At 46.5% G+C, this 27,104-nt stretch overlaps 2 protein-coding genes across 2 annotated transcripts in view; both read right to left on the reverse strand.

Annotated features, from left to right (window-relative positions):
- Positions 1-11,574: 11,574 nt before the first annotated feature.
- TIMP2 (TIMP metallopeptidase inhibitor 2) overlaps positions 11,575-27,104 on the reverse strand; it is a 51,399-nt gene continuing 35,869 nt past the window's right edge. Inside the window, exons 2-5 of the mRNA XM_007535562.3 lie at positions 25,658-25,758; positions 23,333-23,441; positions 16,433-16,557; positions 11,575-14,568 (exon numbers count right to left, since the gene is read on the reverse strand). Coding sequence (XP_007535624.1) covers positions 14,371-14,568; positions 16,433-16,557; positions 23,333-23,441; positions 25,658-25,758 — 533 coding nt within the window. The 3' untranslated portion in view covers positions 11,575-14,370. The remainder of the gene's footprint in view (positions 14,569-16,432; positions 16,558-23,332; positions 23,442-25,657; positions 25,759-27,104) is intronic.
- Positions 18,962-20,855, reverse strand: LOC132541777 (RNA-binding protein RO60-like). Its single transcript, XM_060202478.1, has 2 exons — positions 20,741-20,855; positions 18,962-19,618 (listed from the first exon to the last, which is right to left on the reverse strand). Exons 1-2 carry the CDS (start codon positions 20,853-20,855, stop codon positions 19,080-19,082), a joined length of 654 nt encoding a protein of 217 aa, XP_060058461.1. The 3' UTR covers positions 18,962-19,079.

Below are 27,104 nucleotides of genomic sequence, written 5' to 3' on the forward strand. Positions count from 1 at the left end.
TGCATCCCCATGCCTCCTAGTCCGCCCAAAGATGCTGCCACACCCGTACGTCATGCCCTGGTCACGAGGCCCCGCTCACTTACGCAATGACGCAGGCACGCCGAACCCGAGACGCCCCGCTCGCTGGCAGGCCGCCGGCTGAGTTCCCGCAGAGCACGTGAGGAGCTTACTTCCGGGTCCTGCGTGGGGGCGGGGTCAGAGGGCGTCGGGCGTCCTTCTCTCACTTGCAGAGGAGGCCGGGCATCCTGTGCGAGTCCGTGTCGCCTTTTGGGCCTCCGGTGACTGAGACGGCGCGGCGCGCGTGTGCTCCTCGGAGGAAGAGCCCTGCACAGTCCCGAGACTGAGTGATCACAAGCATAGCAGCGCTCCTGCAGTGATTTAAACCCTTCTTTGGCAGCCTGGGAGAGGGTACAGCTTCTAGAGCACTAAGTTCAATACCTGCCATCGCATGGGCCATCGCATGGTTTCGTGTCTCTCCATTTATTTACTTACTTTTATTTTTACCAGAGGACTGCTCAGTTCTAGCTTATGGTGGTGCTGGGTGGTGGCCGAATCTGGGATTTTTTTTTTTTTAATATTTATTTGTTTATTCCCTTTTGTTGCCCTTGTTGTTTTATTGTTGTAGTTGTTGTTGTTGGATAGGACAGAGAGAAATGGAGAGAGGAGGGGAAGACAGAGAGTGGGAGAGAAAGACAGACACCTGCAGACCTGCTGCACCGCTTGTGAAGCGACTCCCCTGCAGGTGGGGAGCCGGGGGCTCACCAGGATCCTTATGCCTGTCCTTGGGCTTTGCGCCACGTGCTCTTAACCTGCTGCGCTACCACCCAACTCCCTAATCTGGGATCTTTGATGCCTCAGGCAAGAAAGACTTTTTGCATAACCATTATGCCATCTCTGCAGCCCAGTAAATAAATATTTTTAAAAGATTTTCTTGAGTTATTCATGAGGAAGATAAGAGGGAAGAACCAGACATCAACTCTGGTACCTGTGCTGCCAGGGATTGAACTCCCGGAACCTCAAGCTTTTTTTTTTGCCTTCAGGGTTATTGCTGGGGATCAGTGCCTGCACCATGAATCCATTGCTCCTGGAGGCCATTCCCCCCCCACTTTCGTTGCCTTGTTGTTGTAGCCTTGTTGTGGTTATTATTGTTGTTATTGATGTCGTTCATTGTTGGATAGGACAGAGAGAAATGGAGAGAGGAGGGGAAGACAGAGGGGGAGAGAAAGATAGACACCTACAGACCTGCTTCACCACCTGTGAAGCGACTCCCCTGTAGGTGGGGAGCCGGGGGCTCGAACCCGGATCCTCACCAGTCCTTGCGCTTTGCGCCACGTGCGTTTAACCCGCTGCGCTACCCCCCCCCCACCCCTCCAGAGTCCAAATCTTTATCCACTGCCACCCAATTCATCTTTATATTACACAAAAACTTTCACCTAAAAGGAGCTTTCTTCCTAGACTCTCACAGAATAGACACTGAGAATATATCCCTTTTCCCCAAAAGAAATCTGTCCCTGCTGTCTGCTGTGTCCTCCCTGACAGGAAGGTGTTGAGGGTGAGCCAACAGAGCTCCTGGGGGCACAACCTAGAGCTGGTTATCCTGTCTGCTCTGCCAGCAGGGTGTGGGGGTGACAAAAGAGAAGACGATTGTAACTGAAACGGAAAATCCAGTCTTGTCATCATAACTTGGATTTTGCAGTGTGCGTGTTTTAAGTTGATAAGTAGAAACAAAGCTATGGTTGCTAGCCCCTATCTGAGAGAATACTCAACGATAAGCTTTATTTAGGTTTTTTGTTTGTTTGTTTTTTGTTTTTTTCCTGGGAGTTTGCTCTATACCCTAAAACAATTATTCAAACAAAGCCAGTTCTTATAGTTACAAGCATGAAACACTATATAAGTAAATGATTAAAAGGTAGAGCACAGAGCTGCCCAAATGGCTGGTGATTGGAGATAACAGGTTTTTTTGTTTTTTCTTCAAGCACGATATATATTTTTTAATTTTTTAAATATTTATTTTCTTTTATTGCTCTTTTTTTATTGTAGTTATTGGTGTCGTCATTGTTGCATAGGACAGAGAGAAATGGAGAGAGGAGGGGAAGACAGAGAGGGGGAGAGAAAGACACCTGCAGACCTGCTTCACCGCTTGTGAAGCAACTCCTCTGCCGGTGGGGAGCCAGGGACTCAAACCAGGATCCTTACGCCAGTCCTCGAGTGCCATGTGTGCTTAAATCGCTGGACTACCGCCCGACTCCCACAATATCTTTTTAATTAGTGATTTATATTGAGTAACAGAATTATAATGGATATATTCATGAGGAAGATAGGAGGAAAGAGAATTGCACACCATTCCCAACACCAGAGTGGGTCCATACCGCCGGCCTGTTTCTGTCCTTTCCTAGTGAGGCAGGGCTCTGCAGAGGTGAGGTGCTGGGACACAATGGTGAGGTCATCTGCCCAAGAAGTTCAGGATGGAATCATAGTAGCATCCTCAACTTGGTGGCTGAGAAGTGGTAAGATATAAAACAAGACAAATGTTAAATAAACAGGAACCAGAAGGTAGGAACAGAGCAGATAATAATAGGGATTTTAGTGTGAAAAGAATTTAGGAAGTCTGTTTTCGGTATGTCCCTAGGGGCCATGACTTTGGTAATTTTTGCTTAAGCTTGATTGCTAACATGGAGGTGGACTCAAAATACTGTCTGGGAAGATGGTGTTAAGAGTTGAAAATAGTACTAGAAAGCTGGATTAGGGCAGAGAGTAACTCCCAAACTTGAAGAAAATATATAAATATAATTAAGTACCCCATCAATCTGACCCAGGGTCCATAGCTATTCATATTTAGCACAGCAACCTCCAAGTCCTTGTCAGTCTGAATTCTCAGTACATGGTCACAGCTGGGAACATTCTAGGCTGCAGTCATTTCAAGACCAGTTTTCCTTGAGTGGCAGAGTAGGAAGATTGGAGAGTGAAACAGTCTCTACAATTGCTACTTTATAGTGAGGGTATGGTCCTGAAAGAAGCCCACAAGAGGACTTATGATGACATTCCTTTTTTTTTTAACTTTAATTTTTTAATGTTTATTCCCTTTTGTTGCCCTTGTTTTATTGTTATAGTTACTGTTGTTGTTATTGTTGGATAAGACAGAGAGAAATCGAGAGAGGACGGGAAGACAGAGAGGGGAGAGAAAGACACCTGCAGACCTGCTTCACTGCCTGTGAAGCAATTCCCCTGCAGGTAGGGAGCCGGGGACTCAAACCAGGATCATTACACTGATCCTTGCGCTTTGCACTGCCTTCGCTTAACCTGCTGCCCGACTCCCGACATTCCTTTTTTTAAATGTATTTCTTCTTTTTTTATTTTATTTTATTTTTTTTTTATTTAAGAAAGGATTAGTGAACAAAAGCATAAGGTAGGAGGGGTACAACTCCACACAATTCCCACCACCCAATCCCCATAACCCACCCCCTCCCATGGTAGCTTTCCCATTCTCTATCCCTCTGGGAGCATGGACCCAGGGTCGTTGAGGGTTGCAGAAGGTAGAAGGTCTGGCTTCTGTAATTGCTTCCCCGCTGAACATGGGCGTTGACTGGTCGGTCCATACCCCCAGTCTGCCTCTCTCTTTCCCTAGTAGGGTGTGTCTCTGGGGAATTAAATGTGTTTCTTGATGAGAAAGACAGGCGGAGAGAGAGAAAGAACCAGACGTCACTCTGGTACATGTGCTGCCGGGGATTGAACTCAAGACCTCATGTTTGAGAGTGCAATGTTTTATCCACTGTGCCACCTCCCAGGTAACTATGACATTCCGAATGGAACTGATCAGTGAGGGTGGAGAGGGGTTTATCAGAAATTTACGACCATTATATCTAGAGGGGAATCCACGGATTCCCTGACTAGGGCCCCAGGTGATGGGGTGGCCTGGCAGTGACCAAAAAGGCCATCATTAAGTGAGCCGGTCTCTAGCCCTTTTCCTTTTGTAGTCCTTCCTCCTCCTCTTCCTCCTTCTCCTCCTTCTTTTAATATTTGTTTATTCCTTTTTGCTGCCCTTGTTGTTTTATTGTTGTAGTTATATTATTGTTGTTGTTAGATAGGACAGAGAGAAATGGAGAGAGGAGGGGAAGACAGAGAGGGGGAGAGAAAGACAGACACCTGCAGACCTGCTTCACCGCCTGTGCAGCGACTCCCTTGAAGGTGGGGAGCCGGGGGCTTGAGCTTGGATCCTTACTCTAGTCCTTGCACTTCACGCCACGTGTGCTTAACCCGCTGCCCTACCGCCTGACTCCCTCCAGCTGATCCTTTATTCTCTCTTGTTTTTTAATAATTTAAAATTTATTTTATTTTATTTATTATTTATTTTTTAAAAAATTTTTTTAGTTATCTTTATTTATTGGCTAGAAACAGCCAGAAATCGAGAGGGAAGGAGGAGACAGAGAGACACCCGCAGCCCTGCTTCACCACTTGCAAAGCTTTCCTCCTGCAGGTGGGGTCCAGGAACTCGAACCCGGGTCCTTTCTCACTGTAACATGTCGCTTAACCAGGTGCGCCACCACCCGGCCCCTTTATTTATAATAATAAATAAAGACAGAAATTTAGATGGGTAAGGAGAGATAGGGAGAGAGGCAGAGAGATATTCCCCCTCTGTCTTCCCAGCCTCTCACCATTTCTCTCTGTCCTATCCAACATCAACAACATCAGTAATAACTACAACAATAAAACAACAAGGTCAACAAAAGGGAATAAATAAATAAGTAATTTTTAAAAAAAGAGAGGGGAAAAAAATAGTCACCAAGAGTAGTGGAGACATCAAGCCTCAGTGATAACTCTAATGGCAATTAAGATAAATAAATAAATAGGGGGCTGGGTGGTGGTGCATCTGGCTGAATGAATGCATATGTTACAATGCACCAGGACCTGGGTTCAAGCCCCCAGTCCCAGCCTGCAGAGGGAAAGCTTTCTGAGTGGTGAAGCAGGGCTGCAGGTATCTCTATCTCCCGCTCTATCTCCCTTTTTCTTCTCAAGTTCTGTCTTTATCCAATAAATAAAGATAATTTTAAATATTTTTATTTATTATTGGATAGAGACTGAGAGGAATTGAGAGGGGAGACAGAGAGAGAGAGAGAAAGAGAGAGAGACACAGACCTGCAGCCCTGCTTCACTGCTCATGAAGCTTTCCCCATGCAGGTGGGGACTGGGGACTTGAACCTGCAACCTTTTGCACTGCAGTGTGTGCGCTTAACCAGGTGTGCCACCACCTGGCCCCAAGATAACTTTTTAATTAAAAAAGGATAATAAATAAAAAGACTACATGTTGGAGGGACTGTGAAGGAAGTAGGTTTTGGTAAGATATTTGGGTGTATACAATGATGCAGATGTTTTGGGAAACAGTTTGAATGTTTCCTTTAAGTAGCACAGACACTACCCTATGAGGGCCTCTGTTGCTGTCACGTTGTAACTACTGCCTGTAACTACTCAGTGTAAATGTGCAGACTCAGGCTTCTCTGCTGGCCATCTCTGAGATCATGGGTCCACCAGTAAGGACCGCCCACATATCTCCCTCTGAAAGTCCCAGGAGCCCCTCAAACTTAGCATGCCTAGAAAGGGATGGAGCCTCACCCTTGCCTAAGTTGCCTTGACTTTCCTGCCCCTTTGCCCACTTGCTGTGCTGGTGCTCAGAGAAAATCCTTGCCTGTTTCATCTTGTTCTCACATGGCTCAGGCCACTGGAGAGTGTTGGTGAGACTGGCAGGCAGAGGTCTCAAGAGAAAGGCCTTTCTCCCTTTGAGTCCCTGGCAGTGATTCCAATTCACTGGTGCCTGTCCCTGGGGGCTGCCTCTCCACCAGAGAGAAGCCTCCTGCTGTTCCCCACTGGCTTCTCAGGGAGTCTATCCCACCAGAAGGTAGCGAATCTCATTGTAATCCCTTCTTTTAAAAGCTGTGTAGGCCAGCTCCTGTGTCCCTGGTTAGAATCCAGCAGTTACAGATAAAGAACTCCAGCATCTGCCCACCTGGCCAGCATCATGGGCTCCTTTCTTTCCAACCTATGGAGATCACCCATTGATCAATGTTGCTATTTTCATTTCTCAGATCGCCTTTAAACCACCTCTTCCCTCTCATCCAATTGCCCAAGGAAAGCTTTTCCATCTTCACCTGTAATATAGAGATAGCCAGCTCATTCACTCAAAGTGAGAAGTAGAATAATACGTAAATCCACTTGGACCCATGGTGCACCTGTCTGAAAGCCTTCCCTGACCCCAGTGCTGATAGGAATGCAAGCTGCTTGGCATCATCTCTAATGATCGCTGGGAGTTGGCTCTTGCCTCCCTTCCCTCAGCCCCTAGTCCCACCTAGTCTTACCCTGGATTCTAGCAGACATCCTCCGAACCTGGGGGTGGGGGTGGGGGGCTGCCATCACAGCTGGAGCCAAGGAGAATGGGTGACAACATCCTTGGTTCTCCCAGGCAGGCCCCAGAGAGGTGGGTGTTGCGATGGGCTGAGTGGTGGGGGAGGCAGCCTTTTTCCTGTTTATGTTTGCTCTTGTTTTGTTTTGCCAGAGCACTGCTCAGCTCAGGCTTATCTGATTGATGGTGGTGCTAGTGATTGAGCATGGTAACTCAGAGCCTCAGGCATGAAAGTTGTTTTGCATAACCATTATGCTGTCTCTCTAGCCCTCCTTGCCTCCTTTTGAAGCTTCTCAGAGAGGCAGGATTACTGTCCACCTCAGGCTCTGGGCAGGGGAAGGTCAATGAGGCTCACTCTAGGCTTCTAGCCCATGGCCTCTGCACTAGGCTTCAGCCAGGCTATCTCTGCTCCAGTCCAAAGTTGCTATTTGTCCTACACTTCCTTTTCAGACTTCCTGTCTGTACTCTATTTAGGTACCACTCACTCCAAGAAGTCTTTCCAGAGTTCCTCTATGCCTCTCATTAGGAAAATGAGACCGACCTACATGTGCCGCTTATCCATTCAATTGGAATATTCTGTAGACTCCTCCTTCCTCTAATACAGCTCTTAAGAACTAATGTTCTGTCTTATTCACTTGTGTCCCTCAGCCTGGTGCTTATGTATTCCCCAGGTCTGGTACACTGTGCACAAATGTTTATGAAACCCAACTCAATGGAAAATGAAATGCTCAAGGAGAAGAACCTGCTGCCAGAGAACCCAAGAGACCAGGTTCAAACCACATCTCCTCTAAGTCAACCTCTCTGGGTCTGTTTCCTCATCTGTCAAATGAGAAAGTGAGAGTGTTGGCTTCTCAGAGTGGGTGAGCATGAAATGGGCTAACATAGGCCTGGCATAGAGGAAATGTGAGGTGTGATGGGAACATTTATAAGAGCAGTGTCCCATGGGAGGCTAGGAATGTGCCCCATGAGCTGGGGGCCAAGTGGTGACAAGAACCTGGACAGCACCAAGGACAGAGACAAGTATCTATCAGTGGAGTAGTGCTCTGATCTCTCCCCACCCCGTTCATAAAAATAAGGGGGCTAGGCTGTGGCCTACCTGACTGAGCACACCCATTGCCACACACAAGGACCCAGGTTTGAGTCCCCACTCTATCTTTCTCTCTCTATCTCCTATCCAAAAATAAAATAGAAAAAAAATAATTAAGAATAAGACAGCTCACTTAGCGTGAAACTTTGTCATGCACATGACTCAGGTTTGAGCCCCAACCACATGCAGGAAGCCTCAGTGTCCTCTCTGTTTCTGCTTCTATCTCTCTAACTGAAAAAGTCAACTTGGGGGTGATTGAGCGCACATGTTACAGTGCATAAGGACCCAGGTTCAAACCTCGGCCCCACCTTCAGGGGGACAGCTTCATGAGTGGTAAAGCAGGTCTGCAGGTGTCTCTGTCTCCCTATTTTTTCATTCCCTCTCGATTTCTGGTTGTCTTTATCCAATAAAAACAATACAAATAAGTAATAAATGAAAAAAAAGGTCAACCTGGAATGATGAAGCCGCAGTGAAGGAAAAAAACAATAAATACATCAATAAGGATTAAAATTTGGACTAGGGAGGCAGCTCAGTACAGTAGAGCAAGCACATGCATGAGGAGGTGGGGCCAATCCCAGGTACCACATTAGAGTAAGTATTGGGAGGGAAAAAGACAGTAGTGCCTTTCAGAGTTCTCCCAGCAGCTCTAAAATAATCAGTCCTGGTGCTTCTGCCATCCACATACCAAGCCCTTGGGGTCTCTTCATGTTGGTTTCTGTGCTGTCTATGGGTGCATTTTCGTTTTGAACTCACAAGCATCTGCTGGGTGTTTTGACCAGAGAGCCTTGGCTGTCCTCATTCGGCATCTTTCACAGAATGAGCAACCCTTGGGGTTGGGGGGTGGGGGTTGATTGTGGATCATGGCATCTGGGAGAACTCTGACAATCTGCTTGTCCCATATGGAGGTCTTCAAACTCATTGGCAATTGTTTGCAAAGATCAAGAAGACTTGGGTAATTATTGGAAGTATATCAAGTGTGTAGGGAGTTTTCCCTCTATTATTCTCTGCCTCTTGGTATGTGCTTGAAAATTTCCACAACAGGCGGTGGCACACCTGCTTCAAAGTACACATTACCATGCACAAGGACTAGGGTTCAAGCCTCTGCTCCCCACCTGCAGCGGGGATGTATCATGAATGGCGAAGCAGGTCTTCAAGTGTCTAAGTGTCTCTCTTTCTGAATCCCAACCTCCCCCCCCATCCTCTCTCAATTTCTCTCTATCCTAGCCAATAAAATGGAAAAAAAAAAAAAAGGAAAAATGGCTACCAGGAGCAGTGGATTCACAATGCAAGCACTGAACCCCAGCAACAAACCTGGAGGCAAAAAAAAAAAAGTCGTGGAGGGTAGATAGCATAATGGTTATGCAAACAGACTCTCTTGCCTGAGGCTCCAGAGTCCCAGGTTCAATCCCCGCACCACCATAAACCAGAGCTGAACAGTGCTCTTGTTAAAAAAAATAAATAATTTTAAAAGTCTTTAGTGAGATAATATAATGGTTATGCAAAATACATTCTTTTTTAAAAATTATTTTATTTTAAATATTTATTTTACCAGAGAAGTGCTCAGCTCTGGCTTATAGTGGTGTAGGGGATTGAACCTGGGACTTTGGAGCCTCAGGCATGAGTCTGTTTGCATAACCATTATGCTATCTCAAAAATACATTCCATTCTAGCAAAAATACATTCTTGACCCCAGCACCTCCATAAGCCAGAGATGAGTAGCCCCTGATAAAATAAATTAATTAATTAAATTTCCAAAATAATGAGGTTTTTGTTTCTTTCTTTCTTTGTTTTTTGCCTCGGGTTATTGCTGAAGCTTGATGGTAGCACTATGAATCCACTGCTTCTGCAGGCCACTTTTACCATTTTTTTTTAAAAATAGTATAGTACAGAGAGAAATTGAGGAGGGGAAGGTAGAGAGAGAGGATAGAAACCTGCAGATCTGCTTGTGAAGTGACCACCCCTAGTTCTGTTTTTTAAAATAAAATCTCTATTAATTTATTGGATAGAGACAGAAAGAAATTGAGAGGGGAGCAGGAGATAGGGAGAGGAAGAGAGAGACACCTACAGCCCTGCTTCAACACTCGTGACACTTTCCCCCTGCAGGTGGGGACCAGGGGCTTGAACCTGGGTCCTTGAGCATTGTAACATGTGCACTCAATTGGGTGTGCCACTGTCTGGCTCCTTGGTTCTTTCTCTTGTTAACAAATCTTAAAAAAAAAAAAAAAAAGTGGGAGTCGGGTGGTAGCGCAACAGGTTAAGTGCACGTAGCACAAAGCGAAGGATCCCAGTTTGAGCCCCCGGCTCCCCACCTGCAGGAGAGTTGCTTCACAGGCGGTGAAGCAGGTCTGCAGGTGTCTATCTTTCTCTCTCCATCTTCCCTTCCTCTCTCCATTTCTCTCTGTCCTATACAACAACGACAACCTCAATAACAACAAAAATAACTACAACAATAATAAAAAAATAACAAGGGCAACAAAAGAGAAAATAAATAAATATAAACAAAGATTTTTTTAAAAAAAGTATTCCATAGTAGGTAATATTAAATGGATAGTGCTTAATGCTTTGCAACATATGCATGGGTGCAAACTTTGTCCCATAGACTCTTTACTGCCTCAGAAAGACATCAGGAAATCTATTCTTGGTGACTCAGTAAAAGCTGCACAAAATGAGAAACATAAATCTTTTGGTGTGTATCTATAATCACAAGTTCAATGTGTGGGTCAGAAGGTAGGCATGTGCTAAAAAGACGAGGGGCACATGGGTGTGGTGAAGATGTTACAGGAGACTTGGTTCAAGTGTCAGCTACACTGAATCCATCTTTTCAGTACAAGAAAGGGGTTGGGGAGCAGGCAGCCTGCAGCCTTGAGGAAGCTATTGTAGTGTGGGTAGTGTGAATCCATCTGGATTCTGATTCAAACCCAGATCCCATTACAAAAGCTTTTTCTTTTTCTTTTCTTTTATTTATTTTTTCCCTTTTGTTGCCCTTGTTGTTTTTTATTGTTGTAGTTATTATTGTTGTTGTTGTTGTTGGATAGGACAGAGAGAAATGGAGAGAGGGAGGGGAAGACAGAGAGGAGGAGAGAAAGATAGACACCTGCAGACCTGCTTCACCGCCTGTGAAGCGACTCCCCTGCAGGTGGGGAGCCGGGGTTCGAACTGGGATCCTTATGCCGGTCTTTGTGCTTTGCGCCACCTGCGCTTAGCCCGCTGTACTACAGCCCGACTCCCAAGCTTTTTCTTAAATTAATATTTATTTATCACTTTTTGTTGCCCTTGTTGTTCTATTGTTGTAGTTATTGATGTCATTGTTGGATAGGACAGAGAGAAATGGAGAGAGGAGGGGAAGACAGAGAGGAGGAGAGAAAGATAGACACCTGCAGACCTGCTTCACCGCCTGTGAAGCGACTCCCTTGCAGGTGGGGAGCCGGGGGCTTGAACCAGTTACGCCAGTCCTTGCTCTTTGTGCCACATGCGCTTAACCCGCTGCACTATCGCCCGACTCCCTACGAAAGCTTTTATGAGACTCTCATCAGTGTCTGGATGCTGTCAAGAACAATGGCACTAATGGATCCTGACAAAGTTTCAAGGCATGACAAAAGTAGTTCAGGAGTGTTTTTGAATAGTTCTTGTTTTCAGAGCTGGGTACTGACACACTGACAGAGGAAACCCAATGCTTGGACTTCTCCCTTCCAAACAATTCTAGGTAGAAGGGTTGGGAGAACAGGGATGGGGAAGGCAGCGTGGGCATGAACTCCTCTCTGCTGGAGCTGCAAATGTGGAGCAGGGCTCTGCTTTTCTGTCTCTGTGCCGGAAAGGCTCTATATTAGAAAGCGAGACATGAGTGCGAAATGACTATGGGAGCCCCTGACCCACACCCCTCCCTCTTCACCAGTCTACCAAAGTCACTTTACTGTCATGTGCCACTGTCTATCATGTTCCAGTATGACCTCAAAGCACTCAAGCAAGCCTCAGTATTCCTTGAGAACAAAGGACACCCCCCCCTCCGCGCCCCCCAGCTATGGAAGAGGCGCCTTTGCTTGAACTAGTAAGCTGCAGCCCTGACGGATGGAGACAGCCACACAGAGTTGAGCCGATGTTCTCTTTGATAATATTGTTTATTGTCCATTGACTGATCACTCGAGCATGATACAAAGCATCAGAGACATGCGCAGTCTGCTTGTGGACTTTCAACAACGCTCCTGAGCTCCCAGCACAGGGAATTCTCAGACTTTCATATTCCAGCAAAAACACATTGCCCCAAAATGTAAAATTAAAAACAAACAAACAAACAAAAAAAATCCAAACCAAAAAAATCAACAAAAGCTTTAAATTATGGCAGCAAGCCCGATATTTCTTAATACTTAATCAAGCAAAGATCTGAAAATAACTACACAATGTAAACTTTAATTTTAAATATTTGGAGTTGCCTGCAGGAAGAAGAGAGGGAAGAAAGAGCAGCTCTTAGGAACATAACACATAAATTAAACAATGCCCGATGGAGATCCTCCTGAAACCATATATATATACTGCAGTCATTTATCGGGAAGGCGTTTGAGTGGTTGCACCTCTCAGCTGCCACTGGGCATTTCATCTTGATGTTTGTTTTGTTTTCTGCTCAGCATGGCTAGAAAATCAGTGTGCAAGGACTGAGAAGGCCATCTTTTCTAACCAACCTACTTAAAGGTTGATGACTTTGAAAACTGGAACCAGAGAACAAAAGATGGGAGACAGAAAAGCAACAATACTCAAAACTGAAGGAGAGTTCAGAAGGAAGCCACCGTAACAGGCTAACGACCATGCCACGCTTTCCAATCTGGGTCAGATGTTCCACAATGCAGAAACCTTTTTTCTTTACTAAAAAAAAAAAAAAATTTTTTTCTCCAAAGTGCAAGTCTAACACCTACCAAGGGTAATAAAAATACAGCACAGGAATGATTACCACCAATGTCAGAAACAAACCAAAACATTAAGAGAAAAAAATAATTAGCAGAAACAGGAGTAAATGTTACAGATGATAACACCATACAGGAAGTAAATGGGGGGTGGGGTGTTATATTGATTGGAAGGGTCTGGTGTTCTTATATATACTGAAATCACATGGACTAGTCCATTTTGACATTGTACACACTTGACATCACTGTACAGCATGAAAGTGCCTTTGGAGGGGGCTGAGTCCAGGTGGTCTCCTAGGCTGTCCTACCAAAGAGAAGTCATCAAAATCTATACTGACCAGGTCCCGGGCAGGCATGGGGGCTGCATGCCATATGGGGGTCAGGAGTCTTATGGTTGCTTTGGGGGTTACTGCAGAATAGGGTAGGCTTAGAAGACTGTGACTTTGGAAGCATTTTGTGGAAGGGAACCGCTCATGGGCTGGCAGAACTTGGTTTTGTCATGTGTGTACACACAATGTGCACAGATAGGCAAATCAGTTTCTGGCACAGGTAGGAAGAAAGAGTTCATCTTTGTTACTAAGAAATCTCTGCCTACCTCCATCCCCACTTCACTGGCATCAGGAAACCACTTTCAGGGAATAACTGCGTTCCCCTGGGAAGTGTCTTAAGCGGGTGCTGTTTGCAATATGACAATTATAAGCAGAGTTGGTACACTCACAGCTTGGGTTCACATATCATCTGTGAATTCACCTTTAGAAAAAAAGAGAGAGCTCTTAAAGCCAGCCACAGAGTTCCAGAGGCTTAAGCAAGAAGCCAACCCGCCTGGCCCCCACCCTTAACTTCCTCCCTTCTAAGGCAAGACATCTTAACATGTTGCTGGCCTCACTTGCAGAGACCCTCACATGGCCAGTCTTTGATAGAGGGCTGGCCTACTTAAGCCTGTGAGAGTTTGGGGCAGGGGGACTGATCAGGACTCAAATATTTGTGTCCTCAGGCTGTGCAAATGAAGAGTGCAGACAGTCCTGCCCTTGGCCAGATGTGATCAACCCCCCCACACACACACAAAAAAAGTCTTTTGGTGCAATTTCATCTGAATGTCTGATGCCAGAATAAGGATGTGGAAATTACTGCAACTTTAGAGGCTCGGGAATAAACCATGAGGCAGCTGGCCATACCCCAAATGCCTGCCCACGGACAGAATGTTATGGGTCCTGTGAGAGGGGTGAGGGTGACGAGAAGGATGGGACCAAAAAGGTCTTGACTGAGGCTGCAGTTTGTGGCTCCCATGTTGCTCTAAGGCCCTGGAAGGGGGTGTCCTACTAGGATTCTGTGGATGGGGCTCCTTCCAGAATAAGTCACTGGTCCAGGGTCTTTCCTACAAGTGTGTGTGTGTGTGTTGGGGGGGGGTCTTATGGTGGACACAGGGAGACTCACAGGGCAGCAGGGCACTTGCAAGGGACAGGGAATACCACCTGAAAGGTCAGAGGTGTGGGAGCTGCAGGAAATGAGGGACATATGCCCCCTCAAGAAGAAAGGGACCTGGTAGACCCGCTACACAGTCTTGCAATGACCCTAAGAAATTTCTGCAAAGTCCACATTTCCAGGCTCTGCCCTGATCAGGCCAGTGTGAAGACCCCTAAGTGCCTGCTCTGCATCTGTGACAAAGCCAAGGCAGGGTCTGGAGGGAAGTTGGGGTGTCCTTTCCCTGCCTGTACCTAAGCACTTAAGACTAAGATACACAGAGGCCCAGCTGGGTGGTGGGTGTAGGGGGAGAAGCCAGGGCTTGATGCTCCCTCCACCCCCACAACCATCTTTAAAAGGAAGATGGGACTATGGCAGAAGAATTGGGGGGTAGGGGGTGGACAGGGGGAGAATCACACTAATTTAGACCCACTTGGATGACTGTTTTATTCATGCTGTTTCCAGGAAGGAATGTCAGAGCTGGACCCATCTGAACTCTTGGAGACACTGCAGTTGGCCACGGGGTGCTATTGGCCTGCTTACGGGTCCTCGATGTCGAGAAACTCCTTTTTGGGGGGTGCTGCTCCACGGTACCAGGCACAGGAGCCGTCGCTCCTCTTGATGCAGGCAAAGAACTTGGCCTGGCGCCCATTTATGTTCTTCTCCGTGACCCAGTCCATCCAGAGGCACTCGTCCGGGGAGGCAATGTAGCACGGGATCATAGGGCATCGTGTGATCTAGGAAGGGGGACATGGGAGTCCCATTCAGTCAGGGCCACTCAGATGGCAACTCAAGGACCTCAGTGTGCTTAGCAAAGTCACTCGAGGATGGCTTGTTAGATGGATGATTCAGTGAGGGCAGCCTGTTCTGTTCAATCATTGGCCTGTCCTGAATCTCATACTGTGCTAACAGCAGCAGGCAGTCTGCTCAGGGTAGGAGAAGGCCTGGAGGAAGCCTGTGCATGCTACACTACTTCTGCACCCCACCCTTCAAAACTGCAGGACTGTCTCTGCATTGGGCCATCTGGTCAGCCTCCTCTGAGGATGCGTAAGTGTTTAGTGTCTCACCCCCCCCCCCATTGTCATGGAAAAACAAACCACCACCATAATAAAGGTTTGTTTGTTTTCTTTTTTCCTCCAGGGTTATTGCTGGGGCTCCAGTGCCTGCACTAAGAATCCACTATTCCCAATGGCCATCCCCCCCACTTTTTTCCCCTATTTTTATTTGACAGGACAGAGAGAAATTGAGAAGGGAGGGGAGATAGAGAGGAAGAGAAAGACAGATAACTGCAGACCTGCTTCACTGCTTGTGAAGTGACCCTCCCTGCAAGTGGGGTGCGGGGAGCTTAAATCTGGGTCCTTGCACTTCGTACTATGTGCACTTAACCAGGTGCACCATCACCCAGCCCCTCAGTAAAGGATCTTAAATCTCCAGGAGATAAGTTCAAGGCAAATAAAATGGACCTCATGCTCTCAAGCACACATGAACTTCAGAGGATCAGCAAACGGCATTTTGGCAAAGGAATGCTGAGTCTACAGGTGGGTGAAAACTTTCTTTCCCAAAGAAAAGGGGAAAGCATGGGAGTTGGGCGGTAGTGCAGCGGGTTAAGCGCAGGTGGCGCAAATCCCAAGGACCGGTGTAAGGATCCTGGTTTGAGCCCCCAGCTCCCCACCTGCAGGGGAGCTGCTTCACAAGTTGTGAAGCAGGTCTGCAGGTGTCTATCTTTCTCTCCCCCTTTTTGTCTTCCCCTCCTCTCTCCATTTATCTCTGTCCTATCCAACAACGATGACATCAATAGCTATAACAATTAAAAAAAAAAAGGGCAACAAAAAAGGGAATAAATAAAAAAAAGGAGGGGAATGCTAGGTTCTAGTCTCCTGTTAGGCACAGAGGTATTTGCTGCGGGTCAGAATTCACACCTCCAAAGAGTGAAGAGATAGGCTAGAGACAACTGACTGGGACATGCTGTCTCCATGGTGCATCAGCTCACACACAGGCAAGCCGTGCCAGCGTTCCAGGCTGGTCCCTGCACCTGCACCATGGACTCCACCTGGCCCAGAAGCTCATCTTCTGGATCCAGACCACTCCTGGTAATTCCTACAGTGCCTCCCCTGTGGGGGCAGGGAGGGGTAGCTCAAAGGTTAAAGAGGACGGCTTGTCATCTACAGCTGCATGGTGAAACTTGAGTCATTTCTGAGAGTTGAAGAGGCAGGTCCCACACTTACAAGGATGCAGACACGGCCATGGCTGGAATGTCAGCAGAAGAGCACTGCCTGGGGAGTTTCTTTTAAGTCACTTAAGTCTTTGTACTTGTAATAATCATGGGGAAACTAGTCACAGAGCCACAGTCTCCCCACACAACTCCACATCCTAACAGGTTTCTCTTCCTAGCGGTGACAGCCATAGAGCTGGACCCCCTCACCTCCCAAATATGACTCCACAATATGTACCTCAGGGTTCTCCAGCCAGCCAACCTCACTCAGGGAGGTCACACCTCCCCACTGCACTTTCCAAGTCAGGACCCTGTGGACTCAAACCCCAGCGGTCTGCCTGGAGATGGTGGTATTTGATAAAGTCCAAAAGGGGATGGGGGTGACTTACCTTGCACTCACAGCCCATCTGGTACCTGTGGTTCAGGCTCTTCTTCTGGGTGGTACTCAGGGTGTCCCAGGGCACAATGAAGTCACAGAGGGTGACGTGCATCTTGCCATTCCCCTCAGCCTTTCCTGGGGAGAGACACGGTCACTGAGTTCAGGCAAGGTGCCAGTTCTTCTGCCCACTGCCTGCATCTGGATTTGGCAGGGGTGTGGAGGTCTATGTGTGTTAGTGGATGAGTTGTGTCCTTCCAAAAACCATGTGGAAGTCCTAAACCCCAGGATGCAGTATAACTGTTTGGAAATGGGGGGGGTGTCTTTAAAGGGTTAGGGTTAGCTGGGCCGGGTGATAATCTACTGTTTATGCAAAAGACTTCCATGTCTGTGGCTCCAAAAGTCTCAGCTTCAATGCACAGCACCACCATAAGCCAGAACCAGTGCTCTGGTTAAAAAAAAAAGTCACTGTGTATTAAACAACTAGAAGGGAGGGGTGGGGAGGGAGGGGGAGGGTAAGGGTAAGGGAAGGAGAGGGAGAGAGGGAGAGAGGAGAGAGGGAGAGAGAGAACATCACTGAAACTTCCTATGGCAAAGCAGTACACTATCCTATCCAACCAAGTGAGCTATTTCATTAGATCCAGTATTGTGTTATATACTATTGACACTTTTTTCTTTTTTACATTTTTACATTACAAAATTACATATCGATGGGTTTGAATCCATACTGTTGACACTTTTTAAAAGAATTTCAGGATCACCGGTGTTTTTCACTACACATTTATCTGCCAAGCATTTTCTTCATTTGGTATTGAACTTAAGGTTCTCTATGTGTGTGTGTGTGTCGGGGGCTTCTACCATGGAGAGCAAAATCATGGAGTTTTATACAATAAGCTCCCTTCCTGCAGGCGGTGGTAAGGACTGTGTTGATCTCTCAGTTTTCCACTGCTCCTAGCAGTCTTTATTTTTCTTTCCTCTAGAGAGAGGGTGAGAGATACAGAGAGATAGATAGAGAAGGAAAGACAGCAAATCACTGCTTCACTTCTGATGAAGTCCCCCTCTGCAGGTAGCTCAGAGCTTGAACCTGGGTCCCCGTACATGGTAATGTATGTACCCTCCATTCTAATGAGCACACACGAGTGACAGCCTGGGCCTGAGGTCAGCACTGTGGGCTGGTGAATGAGGAGGTTAGTCTCTAGGTTTAGAGAGATAGCCTCCAGGGAGAGCACATGCTTTGCCATGCATGTGGCCCAGGTTCAAACCCAGCACCACAAGGCAGTTGTTGTTTCTTCCCTTTTTGTTGCCCTTGTTGTTTTTTTTTATTGTTGTAGTTATTATTGCTGTTGTTACGGAAGTTTTTTTTTTAAATTAATTTATTTATTTTCCCCTTTGTTGACCTTGTGATTTTTTACTGTTGTTATAGTTATTGTTGTTGTTACTGATGCCACTGTTGTTGTTGGATAGGACAGAGAGAAATGGAGAGGGGAAGGGAAGACAGAGAGGGGAAGAGAAAGACACCTGCAGACCTGCTTCACCGCCTGTGAAGTGACTCCCCTGTAGGTGGGGAGCCAGGGGCTAGAACCGGGATAGTTATGCCGGTCCTTGTGCTCCGCGCCACATGCACTTAACCCACTGCACTATGGCCCGACTCCCCAAAAGGGAGATCTTTTTTTTCTTTTTTAAAGATTTTATTTATTTATTCATGAGAAATAATAGGAGAGAGAGAGAAAGAACCAGACATCACTCTGGTACACATGCTGCCGGGAATTGAACTCAGGACCTCATGCTTGAGAGTCCGAAGCCCTATCCACTGTGCCACTTCCCGGACCACCAGAAGGGAGTTTTTACGACACAAATGATACGCTGTCTCTTCTCTATCGCACTGTCACCCTATTTTAATACATTAGTTGGCTCTGGGGGTGGTGAAACTGCTTATAGGTAAGGCTCTAGCCTGACAAAAGCTGAAAAATAAAATCTCATCCCTCTGTGACTAAGGAGGTGATAAAGAATATAACTTGCACTCATAAAATCCTGAGTTCAATCCAAAGTAATTCTCTCACTCTGTTTCCCATAATAAATAAATCTTTAAAAACAACAAGAACAAGAACAAAAAACCTAAAATCTTTTATCTCTCTTGCTACCTCAGCCCCTTGTTAGGAGACACAAATGTTGAGTGCTATGGCCTGCAAAATAGCTCACTTGCACAAGGGTAGACAGCATAATGGCTATGCAAAGAGACTCTCATGCCTGAGGCTCTGAAGTCTGAAGTTCAGTCCCCTTCACCACCATAAGCCAGAGCGCTCTGGTATAAAAAAACAACAAACAACCCCCAAAATAATTATCTTTCTTTTTAAAACATTTATTTATTTATTTATTTATTTATTTATTTATTTATTTATTTATATGAGAGAGAGTATGTGTGAGAGAGAACTAGAGCATCACTCTGATACAATGCCAGGGGGCTTGGGAACTCGTGTTCTTAGTCACCACACTTTAGTCACTTTTTAAAAAAAAAAAAATATATATATATATATATTTTTTTACATACTGTATCATTTTTATTATCTTTTGTTGGATTAAGGTTAGTTGGGAAATAGCTGTACATTTTTACTAAGATCACTGATGACAATGAACCTCTTAGACTATGTTGGTATTTTTAGTTAAATCACATCTAATGTGAAATTTCGAATTACATCTAGAGCTCCAGTATCAAAGCCACACATATCTAACATGCCCCTGTCGTCTGGGTCTGCAATGGTAAAGCCATTTGATGTCATTCCACAAACAATCAATTTAGCTGGAATATCCATTTTCTTTCGATACTCCCTCAGAGCAACGGCAGGATGCACACTTCCGGCAAAGGTCTCATTATCAGTGAATACGATGAAGATATCAGCAGTCATGCTTGTCTTTTGGGCCCAGATCATTGGTAGGGAGCAGTCAGTTCTACCTGCTGGGATCTGATTCATAGTCATTAAAACCTGCTGTAAGGTCATCTCCACAGTGAATGGACATGGTACCATTTCATCAGAAAAAGCAACTATATAGGACTCTTTTTCTGTTCGGGTGACAACCATAGACATTGCTGCAGCCACTGTACTGGCATTGAGTACACTGCCCAGAACTCTCTGGTTCATAGAAGCACTCACATCAACAGCAAGCAAGAAACGCTTTCCAGTTGGCTCAATGGTATTTTTATCTATTGGGCAGAGACAGCCAGAAATTGAGAGGGAAGGGGGTGATAGAGAGGGGAGAGAAAGAGACACCTGCAGCCCTGCTTCACCACTTGTGAAGCTTTCCCCCTGCAGGTGGAGACAGGGATCTCGAACCTGGGTCCTTGCGCATTGTAACATGTGCGTTCAACCAGGTGGGCCACCATTCACCCACTCTCTCCTGACATACTCTAGTCACTGCACCCCTCCAAGGCTACTCTTTATCTTACTTAATACATCTGCCCTTAACCCGATCATAAACATGACGAGTAAGTTATACTCAAATCCCTTTTATTTCTTTAAAGAACTTTTTATTTTATTTTATTTATTTTTTAAAATCAGTTCTTTTGTTTTCCTTTTGTTGCCCTTGTTGTTTTCTTCTTATTGTTGTTGTTACTGATGTCATTGTTATTGGATAGGACAGAGAGAAATGGAGAGAGATGGGGAAGACAGAGAGGAGGAGAGACCTGCAGACCTGCTTCACCGCCTCTGAAGTGACTCCCCTGCAGGTAGGGAGCTGGGGGCTTGAACTGGGATCCTTGAGTTGGTCCTTGCACTTAGCACCATGTGCACTTAACCCACTGTGCTACCGCCTGACTCCCTCGAATCTCTTTTTAACCTACAGTTCCTTTCACAGTCAGTGCTCAACAAAAGTTTGCTTTTGATCGGCATTTATTCTAACAGTTGGCTTCATTATCTGTTGTTTTCCTTTTCAACCTCTCTACCAACAATTCAAGTTTCTGTAAAGGGAGGGGCTGTGATGAAATGCAGCCTGGATCTTCTCAGTGACCCTAGTTGCTAGATTAATAAGAGACTCTAACTGTTAAAAGGGCACCCCTCTCCGATTAGATGAATCAGACTTGGTTGAGCATCTGTTACTTGATTCTGCTGATACCTTCTTGAAAAACAGCAGCTTTTCTTGAATGCAGAAAAACAGGAATTAATTAAAATTTGAAACGAGGGCTGTGTTTTCTTTTTCCCCTTGGAGGAAAGGGCTATAGAAGAAAATTACAGGGCTAGTTCTATAAGAGCTACAAAACAAGAATGTCTCATGGTGCCCAACTCCACATGTGCAATTGAGTCATCAGCTCTGGAGAGGAGGGGGTTGCCTTGAGCCATGTGGTCACCCACAAGCTGCGTGGCTTCTTGGGCCCCATGATTTCCAGCAAGCTTGTCCCAACTCCCAGGGTCCGAGAACTGGATTCTGTGTTTCAGAGAGTTCATACCATATTTAATTGGGAGCTATCTCACTGAGTGTTGTAGGCATCAGGGGATTTATAAACCAGCATGTGGTGCCGGCAGAGAGAATCACGAGCTCTGGACAGAATGAACAAAGGAGCAAGTGTAACAGACTCAGGCGTCAGGAAGATGAGGGACTAACATCTCAGCTGTGTCACCACGCAGAGATGTGCTGGGGAAGGGCTGACAGTGAGCCCTCCTGAGTCAGGGGAGAAGAGGGGCATCTTTCCATGCTGGGGTAGCAATACTCCCACACTGTCCGATTCCACACTACAGCCATGAAATCTATTTATATTTAACAGTCAGCTTGGGTTAGCAAGTGTCTGCTTTGTCACTCAGGTGACCCACGTTCACACCTGGTTCCCACTGCACTGGGGGGAGTTTCAGTGCTGTGGTCTTGCCCTCTTTCCCTCTATTCTCTCTATAAAAATGTTGGTTGGCCCAGGTAGGGGAGATATCATAATGGTCATGTAAAGACATTCTCATGACTGAGGCTCCAAAGTCTAGGGTTCAATTCCTCACACCACTATAAGCCAGAGCTGAGCAGTGCTCTAGGAAAAAAGAAAGAAAGAAAGAAAGAAAGAAAGAAAGAAAGAAAGAAAGAAAGAAAGGAAGAAAAAGTTGTTTGACCCAGATTGGTACAGATCTGGTGGCAAAAAACAAAATAGGTGGGTCTGGACACAGACCACTGAACTTGTGTACACTGGTCCATCTCTATTCCTCAGTTTCCTTCATCTGGGAAATGGGAGTCATAAAGTATCTTTCTCAGTGTGTGTGCATGTACGTGTGTGTGTGTGCGTGAGCGTGTGTGTGCGCGTGTGTATCAAGCAGAATACTGGTTGGGGTAGGTAGCATAATTGTTATCCAAAAGACTTTCATGCCTGAGGTTCCAAAGTCACTAGTTGAATATCCCACACAACCATAAGCCTGTGCAGTGCTTTGGTAAATGAAAACAAACAAAAAAAAAGCCCTCCTGAAATGCACTGGTGAGTAACTGGGCAAAAGAAACACCTCTCTCCACGACTGGGGGAGGGGATGCTGCTATAGAATTCCCTTCTTTCTCTTTCTTTCCTCCTTCCTTCCTTCCTTCCTTCCTTCCTTCCTTCCTTTCTTTCTTTCTTTCTTTCTTTCTTTCTTTCTTTCTTTCTTTCTTTCTTTCTTTCTTTCTGCTTCCAAGGTTATTGCTGGGGCTCAGTGCCTGCATTACGCATCCACTGCTCCTGGAGACCATCCCCCCCTTTTTGTTGCCCTTGTTGCTTATCATTGTTGTTGTTGGATAGGACAGAGAGAAATGGAGAGAGGAGGGGAAGACAGAGAAGGGGAGAGAAAGACAGACACCTGCAGACCTGCTTTATCACGCGTGAGGCGACCCCCCTGCAGGTGGGGATCCAGGCTGGAACGGGGATCCCTATGCTGGTCCTTGTGCTATGTGTGCTTAACCCACTGTGCTACCACCCAGGCCCCAGTTATAGAATTTTGAGGAGGAGTATGTTAGCACAAAGGAGCCAGAAGTGTTGGGACCTAACTTTTCTTTACCCAGCACCTCTACAGCTTTGCAATGTGGCCTGACTCCCCTAGAGGGCGGTGTGAGGAGCCAGAGCTGGAAGGCTGAGGTCTCAGTGCAAAGAGTTGATCTCAAACAGCACAAAAGAAGAAGGTTCAGAAAACTGGAAGCCATCCATTTGCTAGGCCTCTCAGTTCCCTGCACCAAGTGAGGTCTAATGTTCTTTCTCATCGCTCCAGAGCTCATTTTTCTGACACAGAATTAACAGATGTCCTAACTTATAAAACTGAACAAATACCGGAGAATCTAAGAAAGGTGTGGCTGACAAGACTGTCAACAGGCTGCTGAAACAGCCACACAGCAGCTGAAACAGCCTCCACCACCCCTCAATGGGCCCTACATTGGGCCTCGCCTTGTTGTCTCCTCTAAGTTGAGGACATGACATTAGTCAGGGATGAGGTCTCTGTACAGGGGGCGACTGTGTCCTCCCCTATCTCATTTTCATTTTCTTATTGCAAAAATAGAGTGCTGGGATGCAGAGTGGCTCAGCTGCTCTGGAAAGCTGTCTGGCGCCTCCTCAAATGGTTACACGCTGAATCCCCATATGTCCTGCGATTCTACTCCGAGGTGACTACCCAAGAGAGCTGGAAGCATGTCAACATGACGACTCATTCACAGATGTCCATAGCAGCATTGCTCAAATAGCCTCAGGGGACAGGGGGCAACCACCCCAGCGTCAGTGGAATCCTACTATGCAGTGCATGTCGGTTAAGTGTACTTGAGGTTGTTGAGCCATACATTCAAAATAAAGGCCATGGTCCACCTCCCCACCATGGTCCACCTCCCATTTCTCAGGCTCCCTTTGCCCTACTCCTGGGGCCAGGAGACCCACAGTGTCTAAGAACCTTCCCTTTTCACATGTACACACACACACACACACACACACACACACACACACCTGCAATGAGGTATTCCTTCTTCCCTCCAACATCCAGCAGGACCCCGCAGACAGAGGAGGAAGGTGCCGTGTAGATGAACTCTATGTCCTTCTCAGGTCCTTTGAACATCTGGGAAGATAAGGATGAGAATGTGTAAGTGACGGGCTGCACAGCCAGCAAATTCCACCCCACTCTTAACACCCTGCTGTTGCACAACCCCCCCCGGAGGGGGGCGGGGGCTGGCTAACAGCATGGAGAAGAGAGACTGGAAAATGTGCCAGAGAGACAAGGTAGAAGACAACCATCCCTATTGCAAAGTGACACTTTGGTCATTTCCTGCTTCACATGGCAGTTCCCAGCAGGCTGTGCAGGACACTGGAACCCGGTGTGAGGTGGTTTAGGCAACACACCTGTTCTCCCCATTGATGAGGGTGGGCACTGCGGGTCTCTGGGAGGGGCATGTCTGTCTCTGGGTGACTGTGGCCTATGCTGGAAGACTATGACTTTTGTGTATTTCTAGGAATCTTTGTGGATTTTTGGTCACCCAATAGGACCAGCATGGAGAGACCACAAAGCCTCTGTGCTATAACTCCATAGCCAAACAGGTTTGACTTCTCAACTTTTGACTCACACTAGTTTTTTTAAAATAAAAGAACTGCCCCAGGTGAAGGAATACCCTGTCTATCCCCTTGGCAGGAAGTAAGAAAGTCACAGCCAGTGGTATCCTGCTGTCCCATGGGGAACAATGGCATATGAGGAGGTGAGTGTGGCTTACAACTGGCCCGCTAGCACACTAGTTTCCATAGGCTTCAATCCTGTGGAAGCTAGTGTGCAGGGCAGGGGTGGTACAGAAAGAAAGAAGAAAGTACACACATGTAACAGAACCATATGTCAGTGAAGGACAAACCGGGGGTGCAGAGCACAACCTTGGGCTTTGCAACTCTACACAAACCTCAGCCAGGACTCTTGCTTTGGCTCAGCTGAGCTTAACAGTAGTTCTGGCTGGTGAGTTTCGGTCAGCAGACCCCAGAGAGACCCAGAGAATCTTCACCATTATGATGAACCAGCTTTGAAAGAGCCACACTCTAACATCAACAAAGCCTACGGTGCTGGTGACAACACACTGTTTGAAATGAGGTCTTTTCTCAAAGGACTGAAAGTGCCTCCTTGCTCATCATTATCAGCTGCCTTTTCAGAACACCCTCACGATCAGAGAATCTCTGTCTCTCTTTACACACAGAGACTTGGGCACTGAGGGGCTGGGTGACACCCTAACATGATATAGGTGCAGTGGTAAAGTACTACATTGATGGCTTTCCATTTTTATAGCAGAATTAAATATATCCTCAGTGACATCTACCACCAGGTCACAAAATGGTCCCTCCATCTGGAGCCTACAATGTTCTTCCATTTGTATTGGGTGGTAGGAAACAAGTCATGACAATTTTTTTCTGTCATTTATTTATTTACTTATTTATTTTTGCCTCCAGGGTTATTGCTGGGGCTTGGTGCCTGCACTACAAATCCACTGCTCCTGAAGGCTATTTTTTTCCCCTTTCCTAAAGCCCTTGTTGTTTATTGTCGTCATTGTTGTTATTATTGTTGTTGTTGTTGTTGCTATCATTGTTGTTGAATAGGACAGAGAGAAATCAAGAGAGGAAGGGAAGACAGAGAAGGGGAGACAAAGATAGACACCTGCAGACCTGCTTCACTGCCTGTGAAGTGACCCACTGCAGGTGGGGGTGGCCAGGGCCCCGAACCGGGATCCCTCTGCTGGTCCTTGCACTTTGTACCATGTGTGCTTAACCTGCTGTGCTAGGGCCCGACCCCCTTTTGTTATTTATTTATTTTTTTACAAAAACATGTCATAACTTCCCAAGCCAACAGAATAAGGTATTGCCAGTGATGATGATCTGTCTCACATGAGGCAGCTTGGAGGGTTGGCGTTGGATGAGGTCCTAGCCCCTCACCTTGGTGGAAGCCACTATAGATCTGGTGATGGAGAAACGCTCACAGAACACTTCCCAGACCCAGTAGAGCTCTTGCTAACTGAAAGCTGAGGCTCTGCCACATGCTATTACCCATTGGAAAAAACATGACTGGAGTTGTAGGGACACACTGGGCCTACACAACTTTTCAGCTACTTACAGATGAGGAAAAGGCGGACTGACCTGTGGCTTGCTGGCCTTGTTTCTACTCCACAGGTGCTTGAGATGCATCGTGAGGGCCCAGGGGCACTTTTCAGATGCAGGATGCTTCTCTGACCCCTTGGGCACCGAGATTCATACCCAGTCCTTCCAGCCCCAAACTCCCACCCTTGAACCACTGGGTAATGTCCCTGGTACCTTTATTTGCTTGATCTCATATTGAGTCCGCTTGATAGGGTTGCCGTAGATGTCGTTCCCGGAGTCCACCTCTTTCCCACTGACCACTTTGGCCCGAATCACTGCAAAATACAGATACAGGGGTGACAGAGGTTCCCACAGACTGTCCTGGTTCTGAAGAGAGATTCAGGGAGGGCACGAGGTGAGAGCTGGGTGAAAAGATGATTGTGACCAACCCCCCCCCCCACTCCACCCCACCCTGGCTGGTGAAATTCACACAAGCTGCAGGGAGGGGAGAGAGGCAACCCCATCCAGTCTCAGGACTCTTCTGCAAGAACCTTCCAGCACAGGGCTGGAGCCACAGGGCTGAGACCCTTCTGCAGAAGATCTTGCCAGCGCCAACAAACATTCTGCTGATGACATGTGTGTGTGCTCTAGAGCTTATTCATTCTCTCTGGGGTGTATGTGTCAGTAAGGGAAGTGGGGAACAAACCAGTTGGCCTGGTGTGCAGGCAAAGATGGTGCAACCCTCCACCAGCCCTCTATGCACAGCTGTCTGGCAAAAGGCTGAGTGCCGAAAAGACAGTCAGCTAAAAGGGCCCTATCATGTTTAGGTTTTGTGATCTGACATTAAGAGACCCTACCCAACTTCTCAATGAGAGCTTACTCAAAAGGTCTAAACTTCTGATCTAATCTGTCCAGAAATTTCCTCCAGATAATGTTCAAGAATATACCTAAAATAGACTTTCACACTTTTTTTTCCATTTACTTAGATTTTAATTTATTTCTTTTCTTTTTTTTTTGCCCTTGTTTTTATTGTTGTAGTTATTATTGTTGTTGTTATTGATGTCATCATTGTTGGATAGGACAGAGAGAAATGGAGAGAGGAGGGGAAGACAGAGAAGGGGGAGAGAAAGATAGACACCTGTAGACCTGCTTCACTGCCTGTGAAGCAACTCCCCTACAGGTGGGGAGCCGGGGGCTTGAACCGGAATCCTTACGCCAGTCCCTGTGCTTTGCGCCATGTGTGCTTAACCTGCTGCGCTACCGCCTGACTCCCAGACTTCCACACTTCTTTCCACCCTAAGGTCCTTATTCTCATCTGCTCTATTCCTGCTTTTTGGTGCCTGTTCATTAATCATTTTGCCCTGTTTTATACCTTACTGCCTTTTCAGTCACCAAGTTGCAGATGCTATCATGATACCATCCTGATTTCCTTAGGCTGATGAGCTCACCAATGTGTCCTGGAACCTCACTTCTCCAGAGCCCTATCCCACTAGGGAAAGATAGGAACAGGCCGGGGGTATGGATTGACCTGTCAATGCCCATTTCCAGTGGAGAAGCAATTACAGAAGCCAGAACTCCCAGCTTCTGCACCCCCAAAAGAATTTTGGTCCATTCTCCCAGCGGGGGAGAAGTGATGGGGGGGGGGAAGATGACCAGAGGTCTCTGAACTCCAACTTCATGA

The sequence above is a fragment of the Erinaceus europaeus genome, chromosome 12 (genome assembly GCF_950295315.1).
Source record: "Erinaceus europaeus chromosome 12, mEriEur2.1, whole genome shotgun sequence".
Taxonomy (NCBI): domain Eukaryota; kingdom Metazoa; phylum Chordata; class Mammalia; order Eulipotyphla; family Erinaceidae; genus Erinaceus; species Erinaceus europaeus.

Bases quoted from the DNA above. Each gene is read 5' to 3' on its own strand.
- LOC132541777 (XM_060202478.1), bottom strand. From the start codon at position 20,855: ATGAACTCTCTGAAACACAGAATCCAGTTCTCGGACCCTGGGAGTTGG. The intron at 19,619-20,740 runs GCAACCCCCTCC...TCTGCCCAATAG, and splicing joins GGGTGACCACATGGCTCAAG to ATAAAAATACCATTGAGCCA.